The 24,869-nt window shown below is 37.8% G+C and overlaps 1 protein-coding gene across 3 annotated transcripts in view; it reads left to right on the top strand.

Moving 5' to 3' along the window:
• The window catches only part of CDK19 (cyclin dependent kinase 19), a gene marked incomplete at both ends in the record, with an annotated part of 180,061 nt that overhangs the window by 152,271 nt on the left and 2,921 nt on the right, over positions 1 to 24,869 (top strand). For 2 of the 3 annotated variants that reach the window (XM_079716932.1, XM_079716931.1), the window contains 8 exons: positions 7,687 to 7,744; positions 13,236 to 13,367; positions 17,359 to 17,502; positions 17,671 to 17,740; positions 22,145 to 22,217; positions 22,616 to 22,713; positions 23,496 to 23,574; positions 24,188 to 24,454. In XM_079716932.1, the coding sequence (XP_079573058.1) occupies positions 7,687 to 7,744; positions 13,236 to 13,367; positions 17,359 to 17,502; positions 17,671 to 17,740; positions 22,145 to 22,217; positions 22,616 to 22,713; positions 23,496 to 23,574; positions 24,188 to 24,454 (921 nt within the window). The remainder of the gene's footprint in view (positions 1 to 7,686; positions 7,745 to 13,235; positions 13,368 to 17,358; positions 17,503 to 17,670; positions 17,741 to 22,144; positions 22,218 to 22,615; positions 22,714 to 23,495; positions 23,575 to 24,187; positions 24,455 to 24,869) is intronic. The other variant, XM_079716933.1, reaches the window with a different exon arrangement.

Raw genomic sequence — 24,869 nt, 5'->3', positions numbered from 1 at the left:
GCAGCCATGGCTCATGGGCCCAGCCACTCTGCGGCATGTGGGATCCTCCCGGACCGGGGCACGAACCCGTGTCCCCTGCATCAGCAGGCAGACTCTCAACCACTGCGCCACCAGGGAAGCCCTGGAGGTTATTTTAATAGACAAATTTATCAGTCTTTTCTCTTATGGTTATTCTTTGTATCTTGTTTAAGAAATTCTTCCTCACCTCAGAAAGATATTCTCCAATTTTTTTTTCCTCCAAAGTTTTAAAGTTTTGCTTTTCACATTTAATTCCTTAATCCTCCTGAAATTGTTGTTTATATGATATGAGGTGAGGATTCATTTTACTTATTTTTTTCCCACTTAGATAACCTGTTGTGCCAGCACCATTTATTGATTAGTTCTTCCTTTCTCCACTGATCTGAAGTTCTCTCTCAGTATTTTGGTTCCTTCTGGGTTCTCCATTCTCTCCCATTGATCAGTTTGTCTATCCCTGTACTAGAACCACACTGTTTAATCACTATAGCTTTAAAATAAATCTCGATATAATGTTTTGAGCCAGATTCCTCTCCTCATCCCCTACCCCTAACACTTTGTGAATATCTTGGCTATTCTTAGCTCTTTCACATACATTTTAAAATCAGCTTTTCAAGTTCCACAAGGAAACTCTGATGGAATTTTGATTGAAATTGCATTGAATATACAGAGAAGTATTGGGAGAATTGATGTCTTTACTATATTGAGTCTTCTTATCTATTAACATGAGCTCTTAATTTATTTAGAACTTCTTAATATCATTTAAAACAAGGTTTCAAGGTGTTCTGTATAAAAATCTTGTAAATCTTTTGATATATTTATTCCTAGGCACCTTATACTTTTTTGTTGTTGTTGCTATAGAAATGCTGCCTTTGAAAAATTATATTTCCTAGGTTTTTTTTTTCTGATATACAGAAATACAGTTGACTTGTTCATATTGTTCAAGTAGCCAGACGTTCTAAACTCTCTTACTTTTGCTAATAATTTGCCTGTAAATAATTTGGGCATTCTATGTAGATAATTATATTATCTGAAAATAACAATAGTTTTATTTCTGCCTTTCTAATGCATATGTCTTTAATTATTGTTTTATAGTACTAGACTTATAGTACAGTGTTGATTTTAGAAGTGTTAATAGTGGGTATTCTTACATTATTCCTGATTTTAATGGGAATGATTTCAATGCTTCTTTCTTAGTTTTTGATACATACCCATTATCAGGTTAAGGAAGTTTTTTTCTAGTCTAACTTGCTGAGAGTTTTTATCATGACTGGGTGTTAAATTTTATGAGCTGCTTTTTCAGCCTCTATCAAGATAATTAAATCATCTTTCTTCTTTAATCTGTCACTGTGGTGATGGACTTATGTAGATTTTCTTATATTAAGCCATCCTGGCATTCCTTTTTCTGGACGGCTTATTACTATTTTGTTTAATATTTTTGAGTGGAGTTGGCCTGAAGTTTTTCTTTCTTATACTTTGTTTGGTTTTGCTATCAAGGTTATACTGGCTTTCTAGAATGTGTTGGGAGTATTCCCTCTTCTTCTCTTCTCTGAAAATGTTTGAATAAAATTGAAACAATCTGTTCATTGAAAATTTGGAGAACTTGCCTCTGTGATCATCTGTTTTCTTGGTAGCAAGATTTGTTTTTTATCTTTATTGGAGTATAATTGCTTTACAATGGTGTGTTAGTTTTTGCTTTATAACAAAGTGAATCAGCTATACATATACATATATCCCCATATCTCCTCCCTCTTGCGTCTCCCTGCCACCCTCCCTATCCCATCCCTCTAAGTGGTCACAAAGCACCAAGCTGATCTCCCTGTGCTATGTGGCTGCTTCCCACTAGCTATCTGTTTTACATTTGGTAGTATATATAAGTCCATACCACTCTCTCACTTCGTCCCAGCTTACCCTTTGGTAGCAAGATTTTTAAGTCCAGTTTTAATTTATTTACTACTTCTTGGTTTCTTCAGGTTTTCTAATTCATTTTGAGTTAATTTGTAGGTTACAGTTTCTTGAATTTGCCTATTTTGTATATATTTTAAAATTAATAGATATAGTTTTTTAATAGGGTTCTTTTATCTTTCTAACCTCCACTGAATCTATAGTTATGTTCCTTTTTTAATTTGTAATATTGTCTATTTGCACCTTCTCTCCTTTTGATGTAGTTGTCCTAAAGGCTTCATAAATCCTCTCTTGTTCATAAATTCCTGCCCTTACCTTTATCTTTATACTTCTACTTTCTTTTGTTTTAGTCTGTTGAATTTTGTTTTGTTTTAACTTCTTAACTAGGCACATAATTATTTTCAGCCTTTCTTCCTAACGTAAATATTTAAGGCTGTACATTTCCCTTGTAAGTTCCACAGGTTTTTATAGGTCGTACTTTCATTATTGCATTTCTGAGTATTTTAAACTTCTTCAATACGTTCTCCTTTTACCTTTGAATAATTTAGAGGTATTTTTACATTTCCAAATATATGGAGTTTTAGATTTATACTTTTGTAATTGACTTTTTTTGGGGGGGCTGCATTGGGTCTTCATTGCTGTGCGTGGGCTTTCTCTAGTTGCGACAAGTGTGGGCTTTTCATTGTGGTGGCTTCTCTTGTTGCAGAGCATGGGCTCTAGGTGTGTGAGCTTCAGTAGTTGCAGCACGTGGGCTCAGTAGTTGCAGCACACGGGCTTCAGTAGTTGTAGAGCGCAGGCTCAGCAGTTGTGGTGCACAGACTTAGTTGCTCCATGGCAAGTGGGATCTTCCTGGACCAGGGATCAAAACCTGTCAGGCTGATTCTTAACCACTGTACCACCAGGGAAGTCCCTGTAATTGACTTTTAACTTAATTTCATTGTGGTCAGAGAACATAGTCTGTTTGATAACAATTCCTTGAAATTTCTTGAGACCTGCTAGTACACTAACAACATTTGTAAATGTTCCATGTATGCTTGAAAAAAAAAATGTGTATTCTCTAATTATTGGGTAAAAAGTTGTTTATATGCCTGTTAGATCAACTTTGTTAATTGTGTCCTTTGGATGGTCTATATCTTACTAATCTTTTGTCTGCTTGACATATCAATTATTGAGAGAAGTTTGTTATCCTTGGTCTTTTCCCTCCCTGAAATTATATCAAATACATATATATTTCAAGTACATAATGAGTTTTAGGTGTGTTCTCTCTTCCTGGTGAATTGAATCTTGTATCATTACATGGTGACCATCCCTACTCCTAATAATGCTTTTGTCTTAAAAGCTATTTTGTCTGACATTACTACAGTTGATTCTTCTAGCAGTTTGCCTGCTCTTTTATTTATTTATTTTTTTTTGCGGTACGCGGGCCTCTCGCTGTTGTGGCCTCTCCCGCCGCGGAGCACAGGCTCCGGACGCGCAGGCCCAGCGGCCATGGCCCACGGGGCCAGCCGCTCCGCGGCATGTGGGACCCCCCCGGACTGGGGCACGAACCCGTGACCCCTGCATCGGCAGGCAGACTCCCAACCACTGCGCCATCACAGAAGCCCCTATCTTTTAATAGCCTTTTACTTTCAGCTTTTATGGTCCTTCCACTTAGATGGATCTCTCGTAAATAGTGTGTGAATGGATTAAAGTATGCTTTTAGCAGGCAAATGTATTGTTTTAGTCCTTAGGCCTAAGTTAGGACGTTTTTCCTACAGAGAGGGTTTCCTTTTGCTTCTTCTGGTCTACTTTAGTCCCCATGGGAGTCTTGACTGATTGTCAGGGAACAGGCTCAGTTTCTTCATCTTGCTGGTGGTCCAGGGTTCAGTGTCCCCAATGAAGTGTGTTACTGGCATCTGCTCCCAGGTCCATCCTGCCTTTCCTTCCTTCTCCAGCCCTTATTTGGGGGTGGGGCTGGGGTTGTTGTAGATATCCCTTACCTCAGTGGTTCCCCAGACTTTTTGGCACCAGGGACCAGTTTCGTGGAAGACAGTTTTTCCATGGATTGGGGTGGGGAGGATGGTGCAGGCGGTAATGCGAGCGATGGGGATCGATGGGGAGCGGCAGATGAAGCTTCACTCACTTGCCCGCCGCTCACCTGCTGTGCAGCCGGACTGGTACTGGTCTGCGGCCCGGGGGTTGGGGACCCCTGCCTTATCTCTTGTGAGATCAAGGATCCTTCAAGGAATGTTTCTTAGGCAGCATATATATTGTTGTTCTGTAATGGCAGGGTCTTCTAGAGCTCCTACTCAGCCATAATACCAGATGTGGAAATCTCTTTGGGTTCTCCTTATTTAATTTTTATCCACAGTACTTATCAATACTGATGTACTGTACATTTGTTATTTATTGCCCTTCTCTTCCCACTAGAACGTAAGCTCCATGAGGTCAAGGATCTTGCCTGGTTTTGTTTACTACTGTATCTCTAGCAACTAAATCACTGCTAGATAATCAATATTTGTTGAATGAGTGACTATGGAGGGTAGTGAAGGTGGTGCAAAAAAGCAATGCCAAATCTTGAACTCATACCTTGAAATGCTCTTATGTGTTGCTCCATGACCACTGTCACAAGTTAGGGACCCCTTACTTTTCCCTTGACTATTGTAGCCCACTTCCAGCTGGTCTCTGTCTCTGCTTTGTGGTCCGTCTTTCCTTCTCAGTTCATCCTTCACAGTGCTACCAGAGTTTTTTTCCTAAATATAGATCTGATTATCTCACTGTCTTGTCTCGGCTTAGCCTATAGCATAACTTGTAGTTTCTTTTTTTTTTTTTTTTTTTTACTTTTTGTTTATTTATTTATGGCTGTGTTGGGTCTTCGTTTCTGTGCGAGGGCTTTCTCTAGTTGCGGCAAGTGGGGGCCACTCCTCATCGCGGTGCGCGGGCCTCTCACTATCGCGGCCTCTCTTGTTGCGGAGCACAGGCTCCAGACGCGCAGGCTCAGTAATTGTGGCTCACGGGGCTAGTTGCTCCGCGGCATGTGGGATCTTCCCAGACCAGGGCTTGAACCCGTGTCCCCTGCATTGGCAGGCAGATTCTCAACCACTGCACCACCAAGGAAGCCCCACTTGTAGTTTCTTTAATGTGATGTTTAATTTCCAGCATAGTTCCTAGCCTTATTTCTACACTGAGCATTCTATGCTCTAGTCATAATCAAAATACTTGTAGGCTCTCCCAGTATGTCATGTCCATGGGTTTTCTTTGTGACCAGCCTCTTACTTTTAGGGTTCTCTAAGCCTGAAAAGTCATTCTTCTGTTTATGCTGATCAAAATCTTAGTCATTCTTAAGTTCATCTAAAGTCATCTCCTTCCTAAAGACTATCCTGATATTCACTGAGAAGAATCATCTATTCCTGGCAATTTATTTTGCTGTTTTGGTACTTTCTGTAATCTGCCTTGTACTCTAAAAAGTATTCTGTCTGTCTTTCCCTACTAGATATTAAGCTCTTTGAAGTCAAGGGCTTCATGTTTTATTTCTCTTTGTTTCCTGAAAGTCAGCAGGACAGTGTTTTATACATAATGGATCTTTGATAAATAGTTGTTAAACTTGAATTTTGAAGGTTTGGTTTTTTGTCTGATGCTATTTTTCTCTTTCTGCTACAGTAAGCTAATCTTGTCTCATGTCTTCAATTATCACACTCCAGTGACAATAACTTTCAAATCTAAATCTTTGGGTTTCCTTGGTGGCACAGTGGTTAAGAATCTGCCTGCCAATGCAGGAGACACAGGTTTGAGCCCTGGTCCAGGAAGATCCCACATGCTATGGAGCAACTAAGCCCATGCGCCACAACTACTGATCCTGTGCTCTGGAGCCCATGAGCCACAACTACTGAGCCTGTGTGCTGCAGCTTATGAAGCCCATGCACCTAGAGCCTGTTCTCTGCAATAAGAGAAGCCACCACAATGAGAAGCCCGTGCACCGCAATGAAGAGTAGCCCCCACACCGCAACTAGAGAATGCCTGCGTGCAGCAGTGAAGACCCAACGCAGCCAAAAATAAATAAATAAAATATAAATTTATTTTTTAAAAAATCTAAATCTTCCTATTTCCACTCCCCTGGCTAGTACAACTTGGCCTCTCACATCACTCAAACTCAACGTGCCATCTCCTTCTCTTTGTTGTTCCTCCTCCCAAATCAGTACCTCTCATAAATTTTCTATCACAAGGGCACCATTCTTCCAGTCACATAAACTCAAAACCTTAATGAAATCTTTATCACCCTTTGTCTTAATCTTCTGCCTTCAACTAGTTACAAAGTCCTGTTCATTTCTCCTTTAAAATGTTCCTCAGCTCCATAACTCCCTCTTCATTTCAGCTGAGAAGTCCTTGGATGAAGCGCTTGTCACCTTACACCCAGTTCTGATACCTCCCTCTTTCCTGTAATCTCACTGCCTGTAATACATACAAAGGTCCGATTACTTAACCTGGCAGTTAGGATTCTGCAGGGTCTAGGTTCATTCTACCACCTCCAACATGAGTCCTCTGCCTTCTGTCAAGTCAGACTTATTACTCTCTCCTAAGCTTGCTTCATTCATAGCCCTTACCTTTCTTCTGCTCTGTCATTCTAGCTTCTGCTCATTTTTCAGGATCTGGATAATGGACATCGCCGCTGCCCCACCTCCAGTGAACATTTCCCTTAACAATGGAAGCTCTTGTTAATCAGTTCCTTCTTTGAACTTTTTTTTTTTTTAATGCTTATTGTTTTCATTGAAACTTTAAATTAAAGAGCTGGAAAATTGGAAGAGATCTTAAAAGTAATCTAGTTTAACCTCTAACCCAAGATCTCAGTCCTCTCCATAACTCATAATTAGCATTAGCTTCTAAAATTATACAAAACTTCTGATATTTCTTTCTACTTACGTAGTGAGCATCTGGAGGTTAAGAACTTGGTTTACTGTGCTTTTATTTTTCCTCTTAATTCTTTGTATGGTTAGTTTGGTTCTTTCTCCCTAGAAGACACTAAAAATATATTCATTGATTAAATAAATGAATCATAAATTTTTCTCTCCAAAGAGTTTACAGAGGAGACTTACTTGCCCAAAAGCATGTATCTTCACAGTTTCTCTGTTTCCGAATGTCTACAAAAAAGGATGACTTAAAAGATGCTGGATACATTTGCAGCCTACTCTTTTCTTTATATAGCTCTGTATTAGCCTTGGTTTTTACTTTCCTACATCTTGAGATTATATTTGGAATTTCTCACTTTTGCATGAACTATGGCTGAAAATGTGTATGAATTTTAATGGAGTCTGCTGAATGTTGACCGTGTTTTCCTATAGTAGCTTAGAAATATTTAGCAAGGAATATTCCACTTTATTCATTTAAATGAACATAGTTATATTGTGGCTGGAAATTTTATGTAAAAATTTTCAACCACAAAAGCCCTTTATTGTGGGCAGCAATAGGACAGCTTATAATTTGTGCAGGTTTAAGAATTATTACTCATTACTTTTGTGGGATAAATAGAAATGACAGCTTTAATTCCTTTGTGATTTTTTGTATGATATGATTTTGAAAATAAGATGTTTCTATAGCAAGGATGTTTTTGGAAAGTTAGTGCTAACTTCAAGTATGTCAAATGCTTTAACTATATAGAGGGTACTTGATATTCAATTACAGTTTTGATGAAAATCCAAAAGTGATATTTTCATATTATAAGAACTTTTTTCCATTTTAGAGCATGTCAAAAGAATAAATATAGTAATTTGAATGCTCTATTTTTATTTCTAGAAACCAGCAAATATCCTAGTAATGGGAGAAGGTCCTGAGAGGGGGAGAGTCAAAATAGGTAGGTAATTATTTCTAAAATAATTTACTAAGAAACTGAAGTGACTGCAAAGATGGTTTCCCTTTTTAATACTCTTATTTAAGTAGTTAATTTAAAAATTAATTCCTCATAATATTTGTAGAAAAGATGTTGGGAAATGTAGATAGATAGTTTGTAAAATCCCTCAGATTTATTCCCAAAATAAGGTTCTATAATTCTAAGCTGAAGCAAGCAAAAAATTCATTCCCGTACAATACCCCAAGTGTGTGTTTATGCTACTATTACTGTCCTGCACAGTCACCCTAAACATAATCTCTGAATCTTACTTTTGTCTCAGCTTTACCAAATGTTGTTTCCCGGAATACATCCCTCCCACCCTGACCTAGTACATACAGATCTTCACAGATACCTCCCCCTGCCCTCCCCTCCCTCCACCACATGTCCTGTGCCAGGTACCCACATATCTTTTCCAAATGAATGTATATGTTTATAGACTCTCTTGCTTGCCAGTCTTAGATTAAGGCACTGGCAGAAGTCTTGTCTCTGTATTAAAAATTTATTTGCAACTTTAAAGTTCTGAAAGAAATTGGCATCATTTATACCTGTGACATATTTGGGGAGAAAATGAGCTAAGAAATGCTTTGTTCTAATTTCTTACAATAGAACTTAATATTTATTGAATGTCCAATGCTTTTTAGAAAGATCTTAAAGTAAATTTTGTTTCATCAACCTGCTTTCTTTGCTCTTAGAATATATCACGCTCGAAGTGATGCAGAATTGTGCTAACTTGACGTACTACAAATTCATTCTGTCCTGCTTCAACCAAGCATGCCCTGCTGCTTGGTTTTCTACTTCTTCAATTAATTCACTAGCCCAGTTCCTGAAGAAGCTGTTCTAAACCAACTTTTCTTTCTTTAAACCTCTACTCAATCAGTTTACTGAGATTGAGCCATAAAAGAATTCTGTTGACGTTAGTTAAGAACCAGGTGGCTGCTCTCCTTCCCTTTCCACTTTCCTTCCTCCTCCCTCTCATCCCCTTTCTACCACTCCTCACTTTTCTGTTTCACTCTCACACTTTTACTTGGAGGCATTTATTGAGTACCTAGTTTTTGCTAGACCCTCGTGAAAGGGAAATAAAGGATGGTCCTTCTATGGGGGACACTAAGATAGATACTTTCAAACGTTATCTCATTTGCTTTACACAACCAGCCTCTATGGTAGATACTGCAGATAAGGAAAGCTGGATTTAGAGAGACTGTAGCTTACTCAGCCTTTCAAAGGAAGGACTTGAATTCCAAGTCTGGGGTCTCTTTCCCTCCAAACACTGCTGCCTAGTGATATCGGAGTTATCTGGTATGACCTCACTGACCACTTTTTGTCAGCACAGCTCTGCCTTTGCAACAGTCTCAGAGAAAGAGTGTCTCTTTCTCCTAAGTCCTATCTGATGTCCTTCCTAGCTTCTAAATATCTTCCTGCTGTACTTGAGCCCTTCCTATTACAGTATCTCCATTCTCCCCTTCTCAAGTTTCTCCTCTTCACCTTTAAACATTCATAATCCTCACCCCAATTTTTTTTTAACATCTTTATTGGAGTATAATTGCTTTACATTGTTGTGTTAGTTTCTGCTGTATAACAAAGTGAATCAGCTATACATATACATATATCCCTATATCCCCTCCCTCTTGCATCCCCTCCCGCCCTCCCTATCCCACCCTTCTAGGTGGTCACAAAGCACCGAGCTGATCTCCCTGTGCTATGCGGCTGCTTCCCACTAGCTATCTATTTTATATTTGGTAGTGTGTGTGTGTCAGTGCTACTCTCTCACTTTGTCCCAGCTTACCCTTTCCCCTCCCCCTGTCCTCAAGTCCATTCTCTACGTCTGCGTCTTTATTCCTATCCTGCCCCTAGGTTCTTCAGAACCTTTTTTTTTTTTTTTTAGATTCTATATATATATATGTTAGCATACAGTATTTGTTTTTCTCTTTCTGACTTACATCACTGTATATGACAGTCTCTAGGTCCATCCACCTCACTACAAATAACTCAATTTCGTTTCTTTTTATGGCTAATATTCCATTGTATATATGTGCCATATCTTCTTTATCCATTCCTCTGTCGATGGACACTTAGTTTGCTTCAATGTCCTGGCTATTGTAAATAGTGCTGCAATGAACATTGTGGTACAAGACTTTTTTTGAATTATGGTTTTCTCAGGGTATATGCCCAGTAGTGGGATTGCTGGGTCGTATGGTAGTTCTACTTGTAGTTTTTTAAGGAGCCTCCATACTGTTCTCCATAGTCCTCACCCCAGTTTAACATAAATTTTCTCATATCCATTTTGTTTTCTTTACAATTTGTTCAATTTTTCCCCTTCTTCCTCTACTTCTAAAATACATGATGTTTACGCACTGTTTTCACTTACCCTAATTTGTTATTATCTGACGTCTTAATTCCACCCCTCTATTGAAACTGCTCTCTAAAAGGCCATCTATGATCTCTGTCTTACCAAATCTAGTCGCCTGTGTTTAGTTGTTGTTTTCCTTTACTGTCTTGTTATTTGTTCTTCTGGCTAGTCTGGCCTTGTGACCGTCTTTTCCTTTGGTCTATATGACATCATGTAATTCTACTTTTCTGTCTACTGCTTTTGCTGTTACTTCTGTATTTTATTCATTTTTGCCTCTTATTCCTATTATCCTTTTGTTTCAAGACAGCCTAGGCACTGGCTTGGGACATGACCTCCCTCCACAATTACTTCTTTAGGAAATTGATAAGTTGTGGCCTCAAAAGCTTGGGTTCTATGAAAATGATTCTAAGATCTGGATCTCAGATTCTATTCTCTCACCCTAGATGAAATGTTTTTCTCTATTTGGATGTTCTGCTGGCAACCTCTATTGCATTAATTCCAAACCAAATTCATCATCATCATCTTATCCTTTCCCATGCTGTACCAGTCATCACATTTATGCCAGTCACCAAACTTAATGTCTTCTCCTTATTCTCCCAAATAGCCATACTACTCCTCAACATAAATTCTGTATTCTAGCCAGGCCAGTTAATTGCCTTATTGTTAAGAGTTTTAGGATTATAATTCTGTCCAAGATTAGAGATAAAATCAGGGTTAAAAGTAAGCAATAATTGGTATTAAAGGTCTAGTGAACAATTAATCTAGTTGATTAAATTGTTTTTAAATTTTGTTTTAATAGCACATTATTTTTTAAAAAAAATCAGTAATGCTCTGATGTCTATGCTTCACACTTTATAACAGTTCTTTTTTGACTGAAAGGGAAAGAAAGCATAGTCAAATGGAAAACATACTGTGCCCTTCCCTGTATCTGAGGCTTCCCCTCCCCAGCAACCTGAAGACTTCCAGGCCTTACCTAAAATGCTCATCACTGCCTTTACTGTTCACAGTTATCCATCCTTCAGAATCCAGCTCAAGTTCCACTTTCGATTTAGTCCACTCCTACAAATGTTTATCAGACATTCTTCCAGATAAAACTGTGAAGGAGACATAGCCCCTTCCCTCAAGGGACTTCAAGTCTAGTAGAAACCAGCAGCAACTCTCCTTTAGTCTTACAGTACTTATCCCTTTTATTTTTATCTACTCCATGTATTTTGTCATCTCACCTTCATGTAAGCTCCTTGGCAGTAGACATTGCCTTCTGCTGCTTTTCTATCATTTGATACTGTCTAATTAGCACCCACACCAGAATTTTGAATTGAACAATTTCACTCATATCTAACTTTAGGAAGATAGGTGTTAGGAATGTTTAGGCTAATTACCTTTTGTCTAAATTAGTAATTATTTGAAAAATGGTTTGAAACTCCTTTAAAGTTCATACAATAGATGGGAATTGTTTTTAAGAATATTTATTGTTTCGTCTGGCCTTGATTTCATTTTTCAATGAACAGATGTGGCTTATATAAAAGTTAGAAGGTGGAGAATAAGGGGAGAAATACTGGCTTTAGCCTTTACTTAAAAATAGCATGCTTTTCAATGTATGAAAGAGTATTCCATCATATTACTTTGCCATCAACAATAATCAGGATCTACTAAATATATAGAGCAGTGCTTTGAGGTAGGTATAATATTGGTAGAATGGTTTTGAATATTTGCATTTGCTATAGGGAAATTTGCTTAAGAAAGTGTAGGCATCAGCATAGGCATCCTTGGGTAGCTTTATTTTTTAAGACCTGGGTCCTCCAAAGCATTCTCAGAAAGTCTTGTAAATTATTCAAACTCTAAAGAAACAAAATCACTGTAAATTAAAAATTTAATGTATATCATAGTATATTGGTTTTAGATTAAATGATACTCTGTAGTTGAAACTTTAGTGTACTATTTGTGCATTGTATAGTACACTAGGGACCCTTATACAATCAAAATATACTGTGTATATTATATATTTCTTATAGAGGTTTATCATTTTTGTGATTTTTGCCTTGTGACATGCAGTTATCATGTGTGTAATCTATTGGATATCAGTTCCATGGTTAAGAATGTAGCTGCTAAATTATAACATGCTTTTTGTTTGTACTGGCATTTTCACTTCCTACCCCTGTGACTTTGGGCAAGTCATTGAACTGCTTTGGGCCTTAGATTCTTCATCACATAAGTGTGGCAAGGGCAGTACTTATTAAACCAGCATTCTTATGAGGATTAGACGAAGTGATGTATGATGTGTGTGAAAATCATTTGTAAACTCTGAAGTACTTTATAGGTATAAGGTATTTATTCTTTAGGAAATCTTAAGAAAATTAGTCACCAACACCTTATTATAGTAATAGTCTTTTTACTACTTTTGTGTACCTCTAATATTAGTTATCTTTGGTATAGACCTTTGTTAAATGCTGAATTATAACATTCTCTCTTATGTGTTCTATCTATGTTCTTGGAAACATGTATGTGATGTGCTGGTAACTATACAACAACTGGCTCTCTGGGGGAAAAAACCCCAATTTGTAGCATTTGCTGTTTTCCATGATGTAAATACTCCCACCATAGCCAATTTCAAGCCACAAACATGACGTTACTGAACACTGAGTTCAAAAGATGTGTATGAATTAGCTCTGCTGGGTCCATAAGAGCCAGCCAACTCTAGCACACACTGAACTAAGATATAGTCAGGTTTTTTCGATATATAGGCAAACAGAAGTCATAATCAATCATGGAAACTTTTAGACTATTTTCTACTTTAAAAATATTTAAGAATATTATTCTGTCTCTGAAAGCCAGGAATCTGAAGTGGGACCTGGATTCTAATTCTGACTCTGTAGTTACTAGTTCTATGAACTTGGACAAGTCAGAGTATCTCTAAGCCTCAGTTTCTTCATCAGTAAAACAGGCACAATAATAGTATCTACCTCAGAAGGGGAGATTTGGTGCCTGGTACAGACCACTGGTTGAAAAGAGAGGAAAAAGGATTGCTTTATAAGGTTAGTGGCTATTGTCATCGACCTTGCATGGTTATAATAGCATGCCAACCTGATTTCTTATTATTTTATTTTTTAGCTGACATGGGTTTTGCCAGATTATTCAATTCTCCTCTAAAGCCACTAGCAGATTTGGATCCAGTAGTTGTGACTTTTTGGTATCGGGCTCCAGAACTTTTGCTTGGTGCAAGGCATTATACAAAGGCCATTGGTAAGTTAGTCTAAAATGATTTACTTATAATTGGTAAGTATTACATTATCATATTATCATATGATATTGCATTATCATAAATACTAAATGGTATAATAATAAAGCTGCTTTGTAAAAACCACTTAAAATTTCTTTGTAAAAGTCCTGTTGTTTATATTCCCAGATTTTGTAATCTGGTAGATTTGGATTTTTAACTGTATAGGAGAATATGATTCCTTTAAAAAAAGAAATCATTTTCTTTCAGAGGATAGAAGTGTCTGATCTTGTTGAGTTGCTATAGAAACGATAACATGCAAATGTTATTTTTTACTTACTATCAATCAGAAGAACTGGAGAGAGGTTTAGACTTGTTTTCTTCACAAAAAGAAAAACAGAAAAACGGGAGTAGTGTAGTCATTGGAGAGAGCCCCTTCTATTTGGGGAAAAGTTACTCAGTCAGTCCTTTCCTAAGCAAGAAACAATATGACTAATCTTTCTCTCTTGCCATTACAGTTTTCAGAATGGCAGTTTCTCCATTAAGGTAGGAAATAGAGCCTGGGTAGATTAGCTGTGCTCAGCATCTTGCCATCTCACCAAGTGAAGAAACTGAGTCAGAAAACCTGTTATAAACATACTCTGTAAAATTTTAAGTCTCCTTCAGAACAGAGGCATCAGAGATTTTGCTACCTGTCGTTACAGTGTCCTCAGAGGTCCCAGCTGCTAATTGAGGGAGTCAGGAAGAGAGAGCTGTCCTCAGACCTAGATATTGCTTTAAAGGAGGTAAAAAGAGAGGGTAGGGAGGGAGTAAATAGTACTGTTAATGTGAAGGGCTAGTTCTGTACGGTACTTAAATTTGCTAAGTGTGTTTCTTTAAATTTTCCTTTTCTTGAATTTTCTGTTTACCTGCATTAGACTAATATCTGTTTTGACTACATTTAGCTGCTTTTGTTGAGTTCTATTTGATAAAGGCACTTAAGCTATAAAATTATTAAAAATAGACAACTAAGCTCAATCCTTTTTCTGTTAAGCTTATGAAAAACCTGCTGGCAGCCAGAGAACTATAATTGAAGTTCTCACGTTTGAAAAGATTAGACTCATAATTAACCTATTCATGGGTAAAAAGGGAAACAAAAATTAAAATATAGTAATGTCCTCGTTCGTCAGGAGGTCTGATTTCTGCAAAACTCAGATACCCAGAACACATTTATACTTTCTTTGTCTGGGGATTGAGACACTAGCACAGTGTGGAATATTATAATTCTTCATAAATACTGCTAAAGGATTTTGTTAAATTAGTGAAAAAGGCTATGAGTAGCCACAGCACTGTGAGGAAAACCAGTTTGTGTTTAACAGTAGAGGAGTGTGAGACTGACCTTAGACCTGTCCCCTGGCAGTTGAGCTTATAGTAAATAAGGCCCCTTAGCAGAGGCTGCCACTCTGTCTGCCAAGGACAGTGGCAGCTGTCGTTGAATGAAGAACTACAAAAAGCAAATGGAAGGGATGGAGCGCTCCTTAGAATGAGGAGTGAAAATCAGACCCTGACTCTATTTACATTCCAATGAATGACTTTTACTGAGGGGCTATATTTTTGAGACATTTAGAATTATGTTTGCTTTTTCTGTTATTAGGTCTCTCTATTGAGAACAGTAAAATCTAGACAATCTCAGAAGGCACCAGAGGATAGGAAGAAACCAAATGTAAGCCAGAGAGAAGGGGAGTGTCAGTTGGAAGCAACAGGTGGTGCCTTAGAACAGGATTGATGGTGAGATAACCCAGGGCATAGGGTGGGAGTACAGGATGTGATAACAGCAGACACCCACGTGCATTGGGCTCTTACCAAGCACTATGCAGTCTATGTCTAGAAGGGAGATTTCCAGTAAGAAAAGGCAGGTTCAGCCCAAAACCTTGTTAAACTAAATGATGCCCCACCAAAATCTGTCTCACTCTCATAGATTCTTAGCAAACCCATGGTAGTGAGGCCTGTGTTTAACAGGTACCACTGGCGATTCTGTTGTATGTGGTCCCCACACTTTGAGAAGCATAGTTTTATGAATATTTTCTGATTAACTGCTCTACTGTTGGAATAAAAAATAGATGTGGTTTTTTGGAAATAAAGGTAATTGGGTACGAATTGGAAACCAACTATATTTCTTATTTCCTCAGGGTAAAGAGAACTGAAATTGAATTTTAACCAGCTTGCAGCTTACTTACTCAGTAAAAATAAGATTTACAAATTAAAGATAAAAACGTAATTGCTAATTTCTAATTTTAGTCAAGTCCCAATTACTTATTCTGGATAGAAGTTAAGAAAAAAGCTAAGACATAGAAAAAGAGTAATCCCCACATTAGTTATCTTTAGGCTTGAAATGTATTCATAGCAGACGTAATAAATACACACACATTCACTCATTCTTTTTTTAATTAATTAATTAATTAATTAATTTATGGCTGCATTGGGTCTTTGTTGCTGTCTGCGGGCCTTCTCTAGTTGTGGCGAGCGGGGGCTACTCTTCGTTGTGGTGCGAGGACTTCTCATTGTGGTGGCTTGTCTTGTTGTGGAGCACGGGCTCTAGGCGCACGAGCTTCAGTAGTTATGGCACGTGGCTCCGTAGTTGTGGTTCATGGGCTCCAGAGCTCCAGAGCGCAGGCTCAGTAGTTGTGGTGCATGGGCTTAGTTGCTCCACGGCATGTGGGATCTTCCCAGACCAGGGATCGAACCCGTGTCCCCTGCAGTGGCAGGTGGATTCTTAACCACCGTGCCACCAGGGAAGTCCTGTGTGTTCTTTTAAAAAAAAAAAAACTTATTAAACAGCATTTATTTAAAAAAATAAATAAAATACTTAAAAAAATACTCATTAAACAGCATTTATTTAAGTGGGCGAGTATGAACATACATCTCACAAGAATTAATTCACATGTACATTTGGCAAAACATTGTAAATATAACATTATACTCTTAGAATCTAAATTAAAACTATATTATAGTCTTTCAATGTATAAAATCCAAATAGAATAATCCATAACTGGTTATTTGAAATAGTTAATAAAACTTTGAAAGATGCCTAATTTTATCTTGGCACATTGGAGAGTTGGGGCACCATCTAAGTGAATGTGTTCGGATCACATCTATCTCTACTGGTGTCGTGCAGTGTCTATATATACTTGTATTTATCAGCTTCTAGAGCTTACTGTTTGTTGAAAAAACTGAAGTTGATGTCTTTCAGATAAAAGTTGAGTTTTTCCAGATCTTCTTGTGCGATCTGTACTGTCTGTCTAGACTGACAGCTCAGAAATTCTGCTGTCATTATGCATTTGATTGCTTTAAAGAAATGTATCACCGTACCTGATGATGATATTATTTCAGTCTGTCAGATCTTGAGTATTATGCGTTGTAGTAGGTTATCAGTTGACTCCTTTGGCGATTAAATTATTAATAGTGGTTTGAAAGGCTTTTGCCTAAATGTAAATTCATTGCTTGCTAAATTGAGTTTCCCAAGCTTATCTTGATCAGGAAATTTACAAGAAAATGTATTTTATTTGGCTTTCAGTATGTTATGTGATGATACAGCTATTTCATGTGATATATATATTTTCTTAACATACTTATTGTATTTTGTGTATTGCTTCACTGAAAAGTTAAAAATTTTTTTTTTTATTTTGGGGATTCTTTATAAAAGTTATACTTGATATACAATGTTATATTAGTTTAACATGTACAACATAGTGATTTGATATTTTTATACGTTATAAAATAATCACCACAATAAGTCCAGTTACCATCTGTCACCATACAAAGTTGTTACAGTATCATTGACTGTATTCCCTATGTGTACATTACATCCCTCTGACTTTTTTATAGCTGGAAGTTTGTACCTCTCAATCCCTTTTACCTATTTCGTCCATCCCCCTACCCCAAAAAGTATTTTTATATGTAGGTTGTGATTATACCCAGAAATTATAACCAAAGAAATATAATAAATGTGTGCAAAAACTTGTTTTTCTTCCTTTATAGACATATGGGCAATAGGTTGCATATTTGCTGAATTGCTGACTTCAGAACCTATTTTTCACTGTCGTCAGGAAGATATAAAAACAAGCAATCCCTTTCATCATGATCAACTAGATCGGATATTTAGTGTCATGGGGTTTCCTGCAGGTAATTTATTTATTTCAAAATAATGAGTCATATTTCAAAAACATTCTTTTTGAAAAGCATATTTTTAATGTATATTTAGTATTTTTAATGTATATTTTTAAGCTAAAATAACTAGATTTTTGATAAGTAACACTGTTTCCTATAACAATATTCAATATTTTTTGTAAGATAAAGACTGGGAAGATATTAGAAAGATGCCAGAATACCCCACACTTCAAAAAGACTTTAGAAGAACAACGTAAGTAATTCCATATTACATATAAGTAATATTCAATGGGAATATTTAAATTAATTCTTTTTTTAAAAAGATAGAGATTATTTAAACCAGAAACTTAGATTTTAGTGTATTAATTATGTTTATGATTTAAAGAAGAAATTCCAGATGTTGTTAACATATATGCCAGGCTTAGGCTGTAGTATTTTAAAACTTTTAAGAATTTAAGGGTCAGTGGATAGTTTAAATGTCTCTTCTGTTTTAGCTTGATAAAGGCTCAGTTCAAGGCTGCAACTATGATTTTGTCTTTATCTAAGTAATGACTGGTGACTGAAATGCTGGGCTAGGCAACCAGGAAGGGTGGCAGGAGGAAGAACACATGGCCTGGGATTTGAGTAAAACAAACTGGTGGGGACACGTATGCTGAGTAGAAGTGAGAGGAGTTTGTTATAAATGTGCACACCTAGAGGAAAAGATGGAAGAGGTTCTCTCTTGGGCAACTTCACAGAAAAATTTCAGGACAGGATGGCTTGTAGGAACAAAAGCAGACATCATAAAGAAAAGCAGAGAATGGCACTAATCATTTTGGGCCTCTCTTTTACATAGTCCTTGGTAGGGTCCTTGCCTCTTTTCATCCCTTAAAGAGAGCACTGACATTGCTCAAGGGTCTGAATTGGGCTCTCTTCTCACTCTAGACATTTCCCCAGGCAGTCTCCGTGATTTGATGGCTACAATGTACCATCAGTTATGCTGATAGCTCCCAATTTATACATCCTACTCAGATCTCTTTCCCAAGTTTCAGACCCATTTATCTAATTGCCTTATGGAATCCCAACTTGAATGTCCCATAAATACTTCAAAATACATGTCCAAAACTGAACTCATCATCTGTCCTCCTAAACCTCTCCTCCCACTATATTTCTTATCTTAGGAAATAGCTCCATGATTCATCTGATTGTTCAAGCCAAAGACCTGAGAGGTATCCCTGATCCTTCTTCTATCTCCCTGTCTTCCATTTTACCCCCCAGTGTCTAAACAATGAGCAAATCTAGTAAATTCTTTGTTCTAAATATCCTTTGGATCTTTGTATTTCTCTCCAACTACCATTCCACTGTTGTAGGCCAGACCACCGTCTCTCGCCTGGAATCCTGCAGCGGCCTCCTAAGTGATTTCTACCTTCAGTCTTCACTCCACCTCACTGTCTGTACTGCAGTCATTGCCAGAAGCACATTTGATCATGTCAGTCTTCAAGCTGCTCTTAATTCACCATTGCTTTCAATTTCTTAATATGGCTTACAGAGCCTTGGCTTCTGCATCACCAAGTTCATCTCCTAAACCTCTGTCCACTTTGTACTCTATAGCCTAGACATCATGAATTTCTTTAAGAGCCTCAAAACCCCTAAGTTTTCTTTGACCTCTGGATTTTTACACACGCTGTTCCTTCAGTCTGGGATGTACTTTCCTCCCACCTATTTCATCCGATTAACTCCTTTATTTATCCTTTCTATCCTGACGAGATTTCCCCTTGACCTTCTAGTCTGAGTTAGGTGCTTCCCCTCTGTACTCCCATAGCATATCCTGTGCTGCTTCTCTTGGCACTGATCACTTTGCTCTGCAGTTGGCTTTTGAACAGCTACCGTCTTTCCCTCTAGAATATGGATGGTGCCTATTTTATACACCATTATAGGTATCCCCAGGGCCTGGTACATAGTGCAGTCTCATTACTTACTTGTCAAATGGGTATTAAATGAAAGTGGTTCGGGCTTCCCTGGTGTCACAGTGGTTGAGAGTCCACCTGCCAATGCAGGGGACACAGGTTTGTGCCCCGGTCCGGGAGGATCCCACATGCCGTGGAGCGGCTGGGCCTGTGAGCCATGGCCGCTGAGCCTGCGCGTCTGGAGCCTGTGCTCCGCAACGGGAGAGGCCACAACAGTGAGAGGCCCGCGTACCGTTAAAAAAAAAAAAAAGAAAGAAAGAAAGTGGTTCAAGTAACTGATGATACACTAGTAATATAAAAGATAGAGAAAATTAATGAAGGCACTTAACATTTTATCTTAGTATTTAAAGGCCAGAGGAAGAATTTTACATAGAATGATAGTATTTACAATAACCAGAGATAAAAGGAGAGAAGTTTAAAAAGATAACTGAAATTCAGTTAGAAAGGTAATAGGAAAAGTTCAGAGATAAGAGCCATACTTCCTAAGCAGACAATTTTATCCACATAAAATCAGGCTACTGATGCATAAGACAAGAAGGAATTTATTAAAAATTAGCTAAATCTGGGCTTCCCTGGTGGCACAGTGGTTGAGAGTCCGCCTGCCGATGCAGGGGACATGGGTTCGTGCCCCGGTCTGGGAAGATCCCACATGCCGCGGAGCGGCTGGGCCCGTGAGCCATGGCCGCTGAGCCTGCGCGTCTGGATCCTGTGCTCCGCAACGGGAGAGGCCACAGCAGTGAGAGGCCCGCGTACCGCAAAAAAAAAAAAAAAATTAGCTAAATCTAATACAATACATACATGTCATTAAAGTATAATAAAGAAAAAAAATTCCAGAAAATGTTATATCAAATGACATAAAAAGTAAATGAATAATAACTTGTTTATATTAGATAAAAAGAAGCAAAAAAATTACTCTTAAAGTGAATTGTGAAGGATAACAACAGAAGTTGCTGTAATCTTTCCAATGTGTCAGGTCTTATTAGCTCATTAGAAGGCAAGGTGAAAATAGAATTAAAAGGAAATAAGTAAGTTGACTTTAAAAATTGAATGTTTGAATAAACACGGTCTGATAAAATGCTTTATAATGTATATAAAAAGTTTGAGTTACTTTGAAAACTGTTCAGCTCTTAAACTGTAGCAAATCTGGAAGAGGATAATTCAGAAAATGACAAAGAATTTATCTTAGCTTTAATACTAGGAAAAATAAGAAACCACAATGGGAATTGAGCAATAAGATTTCTCAACTTCAAGACCTTTTATATTATGATAGAAACAAATAACCTAGAATCTGGAGTTAACCCAAGAAATCAGTTGATTCAACATAAAGACTAAAGCCATGTTGACAGACTCCATTTCTACATAAACTTTAAAGTTTCTTTCCATTACCAAACTTAATGGCTACCTTGCCAATAAAAATGTTCCTGGTATTGGAGGAAAATAACTGTTAATGTACATGGCAAAGATTTTTTAAAATAAAAATACCTAGTGTTGGCAAGGGTATATAATAAGTGGGCACGCTTACTTATATGCTACTGGTGAGAATGAATGCTTCTCAAACTTTAATGTACCTACAAATCACATGGAGACCTTGTTAAAAATGCAGATTGTGATTCAGAATCTGGGATAGGGCCTGAGTACATGCATTTCCTACTGCAGGCTCTCTGGTGCCCATGCTTCTGGTCTGAGGGCCAGGTTTGTGTAGCAAGAAGGCTTTGAAATGTACATACCCTTTGACCTAATAATTCTAAGAATTTATCCTGAGAAGGCAATCAAAGCAGCCACACATAGCTACGATGAGGCACCTAAGGCTTTCCTAGAGGTTAACTAACTGCCCAAGATCACACAATTGGTAAATGATTGTGCCAGGGTCTGGTAGGGGTCTCTGATTCTCACCTGCCATGCAGTATTGTCTCCCTACATGTGTACTAGATTGACCTTCAAGAACCTGCGTTTTACAACTGTTGTAAAGCAAACATCATTAGTAACAGTAGAAAATATACATTCGGTATAAATAATAAGTTTAAAGAGCATTTGGCAAGGAAAAATGTTTATGAAACAATATTAAGTGAAAAAAGTTAGCACAATTTATATAAAAACAAAAATGCCCCTGGGTTTGTATCATATATATGCATGAAAAAAGGACAAAAGAAAATTATCAAAATCTTGATGACAGTGTTTTTTTTATTGCTGCTAGGTTGATTGAGTGATTTCAATTTTTTTCTTTATGCTTTTTATATTCTCTAAATTTTCTACCATGAACATATATTACCTATTTTTTGACCTTTTTAATTTGAAGTATTTCATATATAGGAAAGAATATATATGATGAAAATATGTAGTCTATTTAGAATAATAAAATGAATAATACCCATTTACTCACCCTTCAGCCTGAGGGGTTGATATCCTTATATAGAGTATGTACCTAGGAAAGGAATTGCTGGGTCACAGGATACTCACATTTTCAACTCTTATAGTTCATGAGTCATTATCTTACAAAGTAATTTTAACAATATAAACTCTTACATGCTGTGTGTAACAATTCTTATTTCTTCACACATTTACCAACATTTGGTTATGTGTTCCTTTTTAATCAGAAAAAACAATGGCTTAAATTAACACATATCATATAGGAAAACCAATCTTGGAACTTTCCATTAAAAATTGTAACTTGTGTGAGTGTTCTTAATAGTGTGTGATTCTCATGTCTGCAGGTACGCCAACAGTAGCCTCATAAAGTACATGGAGAAACACAAGGTCAAGCCTGACAGCAAAGTGTTCCTCTTGGTAGGTGCATCTCTCCCAGACTGGGAACTTGGATCCTTTAGCACAGCCCTCACCCCACCCTGCTTACCACGGAATTGTCCCAGCTCTTCCTCCTCTTTAGAAAGAAAGGAAATTGGTGGATGCTGGGGCAAAATTAAATCTTTCTCTTTTGAGATGTCACCCTTGACTTTTAGCCTTGTCCAGTGGTTTATCAGCAGAAAAAAAATTAAATTCTAAAAGGGCTCTAATGCTAATGATTTCTGCTAGTCTCACATAAATGTGTCTAGTGTATTAATATTGTGGTGAGCTATACAAAATGGCATTTGATATTAATTCTATTAGACCTTAACACAAAAGTCAAAACATTGACTTGGAAACAAACTTTTCACGTGCTGTCAATTTCTTATGTGTTATTCTAGCTTCAGAAACTCCTTACTATGGATCCAACCAAGAGAATTACCTCAGAGCAGGCTCTGCAGGATCCCTATTTTCAGGAGGACCCCTTGCCGACATTAGAGTATGTATCCTTCCTTTTCTGTGTGCTTTGCTCCAGGCTGAGGATGTTGGATGGTGGCTGAAAGTAAGAGAAGCACTTGTTACTGAAGTATTTTACTTTCTTTGTTAATACTGCCTCAGAGAAAAACTAGTCAAGAGAGAGGTCCTTTATTTTGAAACAGGCAAAGCTGTAGAGAGGTGTGAATGAAAACAAGTATTTTAGGAATGACCATTAATCCGTTTTACAGATAAAAACTAAAGCTGAGAACAGATGGGACTTTTATAGATCGGTCAGCCAGAACAGTTCACACCAAATCAGTAGGGAGCTGAGATTTTAAAATTCTGTGTGTCTGCTGTACAACCAGACTCCTCCATTTCCCCATCCTTGTTACACCCACATATATAAATCGTGCTTGGATTTATTAGAGGTGCAGCTTTTCTTGAGAAACTTATTTTCACTGTTGAAGCAAATACACATTCAGTTGTTTTTAGTGCTGATGAAGTTTGTGTGGAGAAATTTCTGTCATATATGTCAACTAGCTAACCACAGTTAAGATTTGTTATTGAAAGTGGCAATTAGTGTAAAACTTAGATGACAAATTGTTCTTTTCTTATTGCTTAAATTGTGTTTAGAGGCATAACCAGCCACAGATGAAGAGTAGGAAAAAAAAAGTGAAATTGTTTTTAAGAAAAAAATTTTCTTTTTTAAGAAAAAAAAGTGGAATTTTAAATGAACAAGGTCAGTGATATTGTAGATTTTACATCATGACATGAATTCTTTTTTTTTCTTTTCATGGGTTTTAGTGTGTTTGCTGGCTGCCAGATTCCGTACCCCAAACGAGAATTCCTTAATGAAGATGAACCTGAAGAGAAAGGTGACAAGGTATATACTGTACTTAGGAATGGATAATTTAGTAATTCCTATATATTTAACTGCCTTTTATTTAATTATGTATTTACTTTATTGTAGATGTACTTTGCGATTTGAAATATGCATTCACAGATAAATGAACTTCCTGATTTGTTTTATTGCCTATTTTATTCCCTGATTCTTAATTCTTGCTTTTTGTTTGTTCAGTGTCATTGCCGTCACTTTATGCAGGCTGCTTTTAAAGCATCACTCTATTCTTTGATTGCAGTTGACTCCTCCCCACACAGCCCTACTTTTCCAAATTGATTGAAAAGACTATTATAGCTGTTTTAATGAGTTGCTATTTCCTGTGTGCCTGTGCTCTTCAGTGGGATGTCTGTGACTGATTTGGAGGGTTACCGTGCAATCTAAATGAACTTCAGAGAACGGGTCCTATTCGGGGCTCAGTACTTTGACTTCTGGAGCTGCTGTATTCCCTGGCTGCTCCATTCTCTGGTCATTCCAGTCACTTTGGTGTCCCACAGAGGTCCCTCCCCAGGTTGGTCAGCAGTCTCATGTGCATATCGTGTCATGGAAGATGTAATTTAGTTCCACAGCAAGCTTGCTTTTTTTTCCTCTCTACAAGAATCAGCAACAGCAGCAGAACCAACATCCGCAGCCTGCAGCCCCGCCGCAGCAGGCAGCAGCCCCTCCACAGGCAGCCCCACAGCAGCAGAACAGCACCCAGGCCAACGGGACTGCAGGAGGGGCCGGGGCGGGGCCCGGGGCCGCCGGAGCAGGGCTGCAGCACAGTCAGGACTCCGGCCTTAATCAGGTGCCTCCAAACAAGAAACCGCGGCTAGGGCCTTCAGGCACAAACTCAGGCGGGCCTGTAATGCCGTCAGATTATCAGGTACTCCCCTGAATTTCGTACTTTTTAATGTTGATATACTGTTAAAAAACTAAATGCAACTGAGTAAATTTTAAAGGTCTTATTGGCTATATTCAGTGATTCATGTGTCCGGTAGCATCTCCCCTAGCAAATACAGAGAAGCTCTGAAGAGCTGTACAGAATGGAAGACATTTATAGGCAGAAGGAGGTGGGACAAGGACCCTAACAGAGAGCTGATTGTTTCAGGCCCAGGCACCTTCCTTTGGGGACTACAGGAGTCTACAAGTAGATTACTTCTCTAGTGCTGACTAGGAGATTCCAGACGGACTGGGGAGGAGTACATTCCTGGGAGGGGCTGAAACTGCAGTTAGGTTAGGCACTGTCTCAGTTTGGTGATGTGGGCTTAGCACAGGTGACTCCATTTTGAGCCTGTTGT

Source organism: Hyperoodon ampullatus (assembly GCF_949752795.1).
Source record: "Hyperoodon ampullatus genome assembly, chromosome: 12".
In the NCBI taxonomy this organism is placed as follows: Eukaryota; Metazoa; Chordata; class Mammalia; order Artiodactyla; family Ziphiidae; genus Hyperoodon; species Hyperoodon ampullatus.
This window is presented reverse-complemented; position numbering and strand designations above follow the sequence as displayed.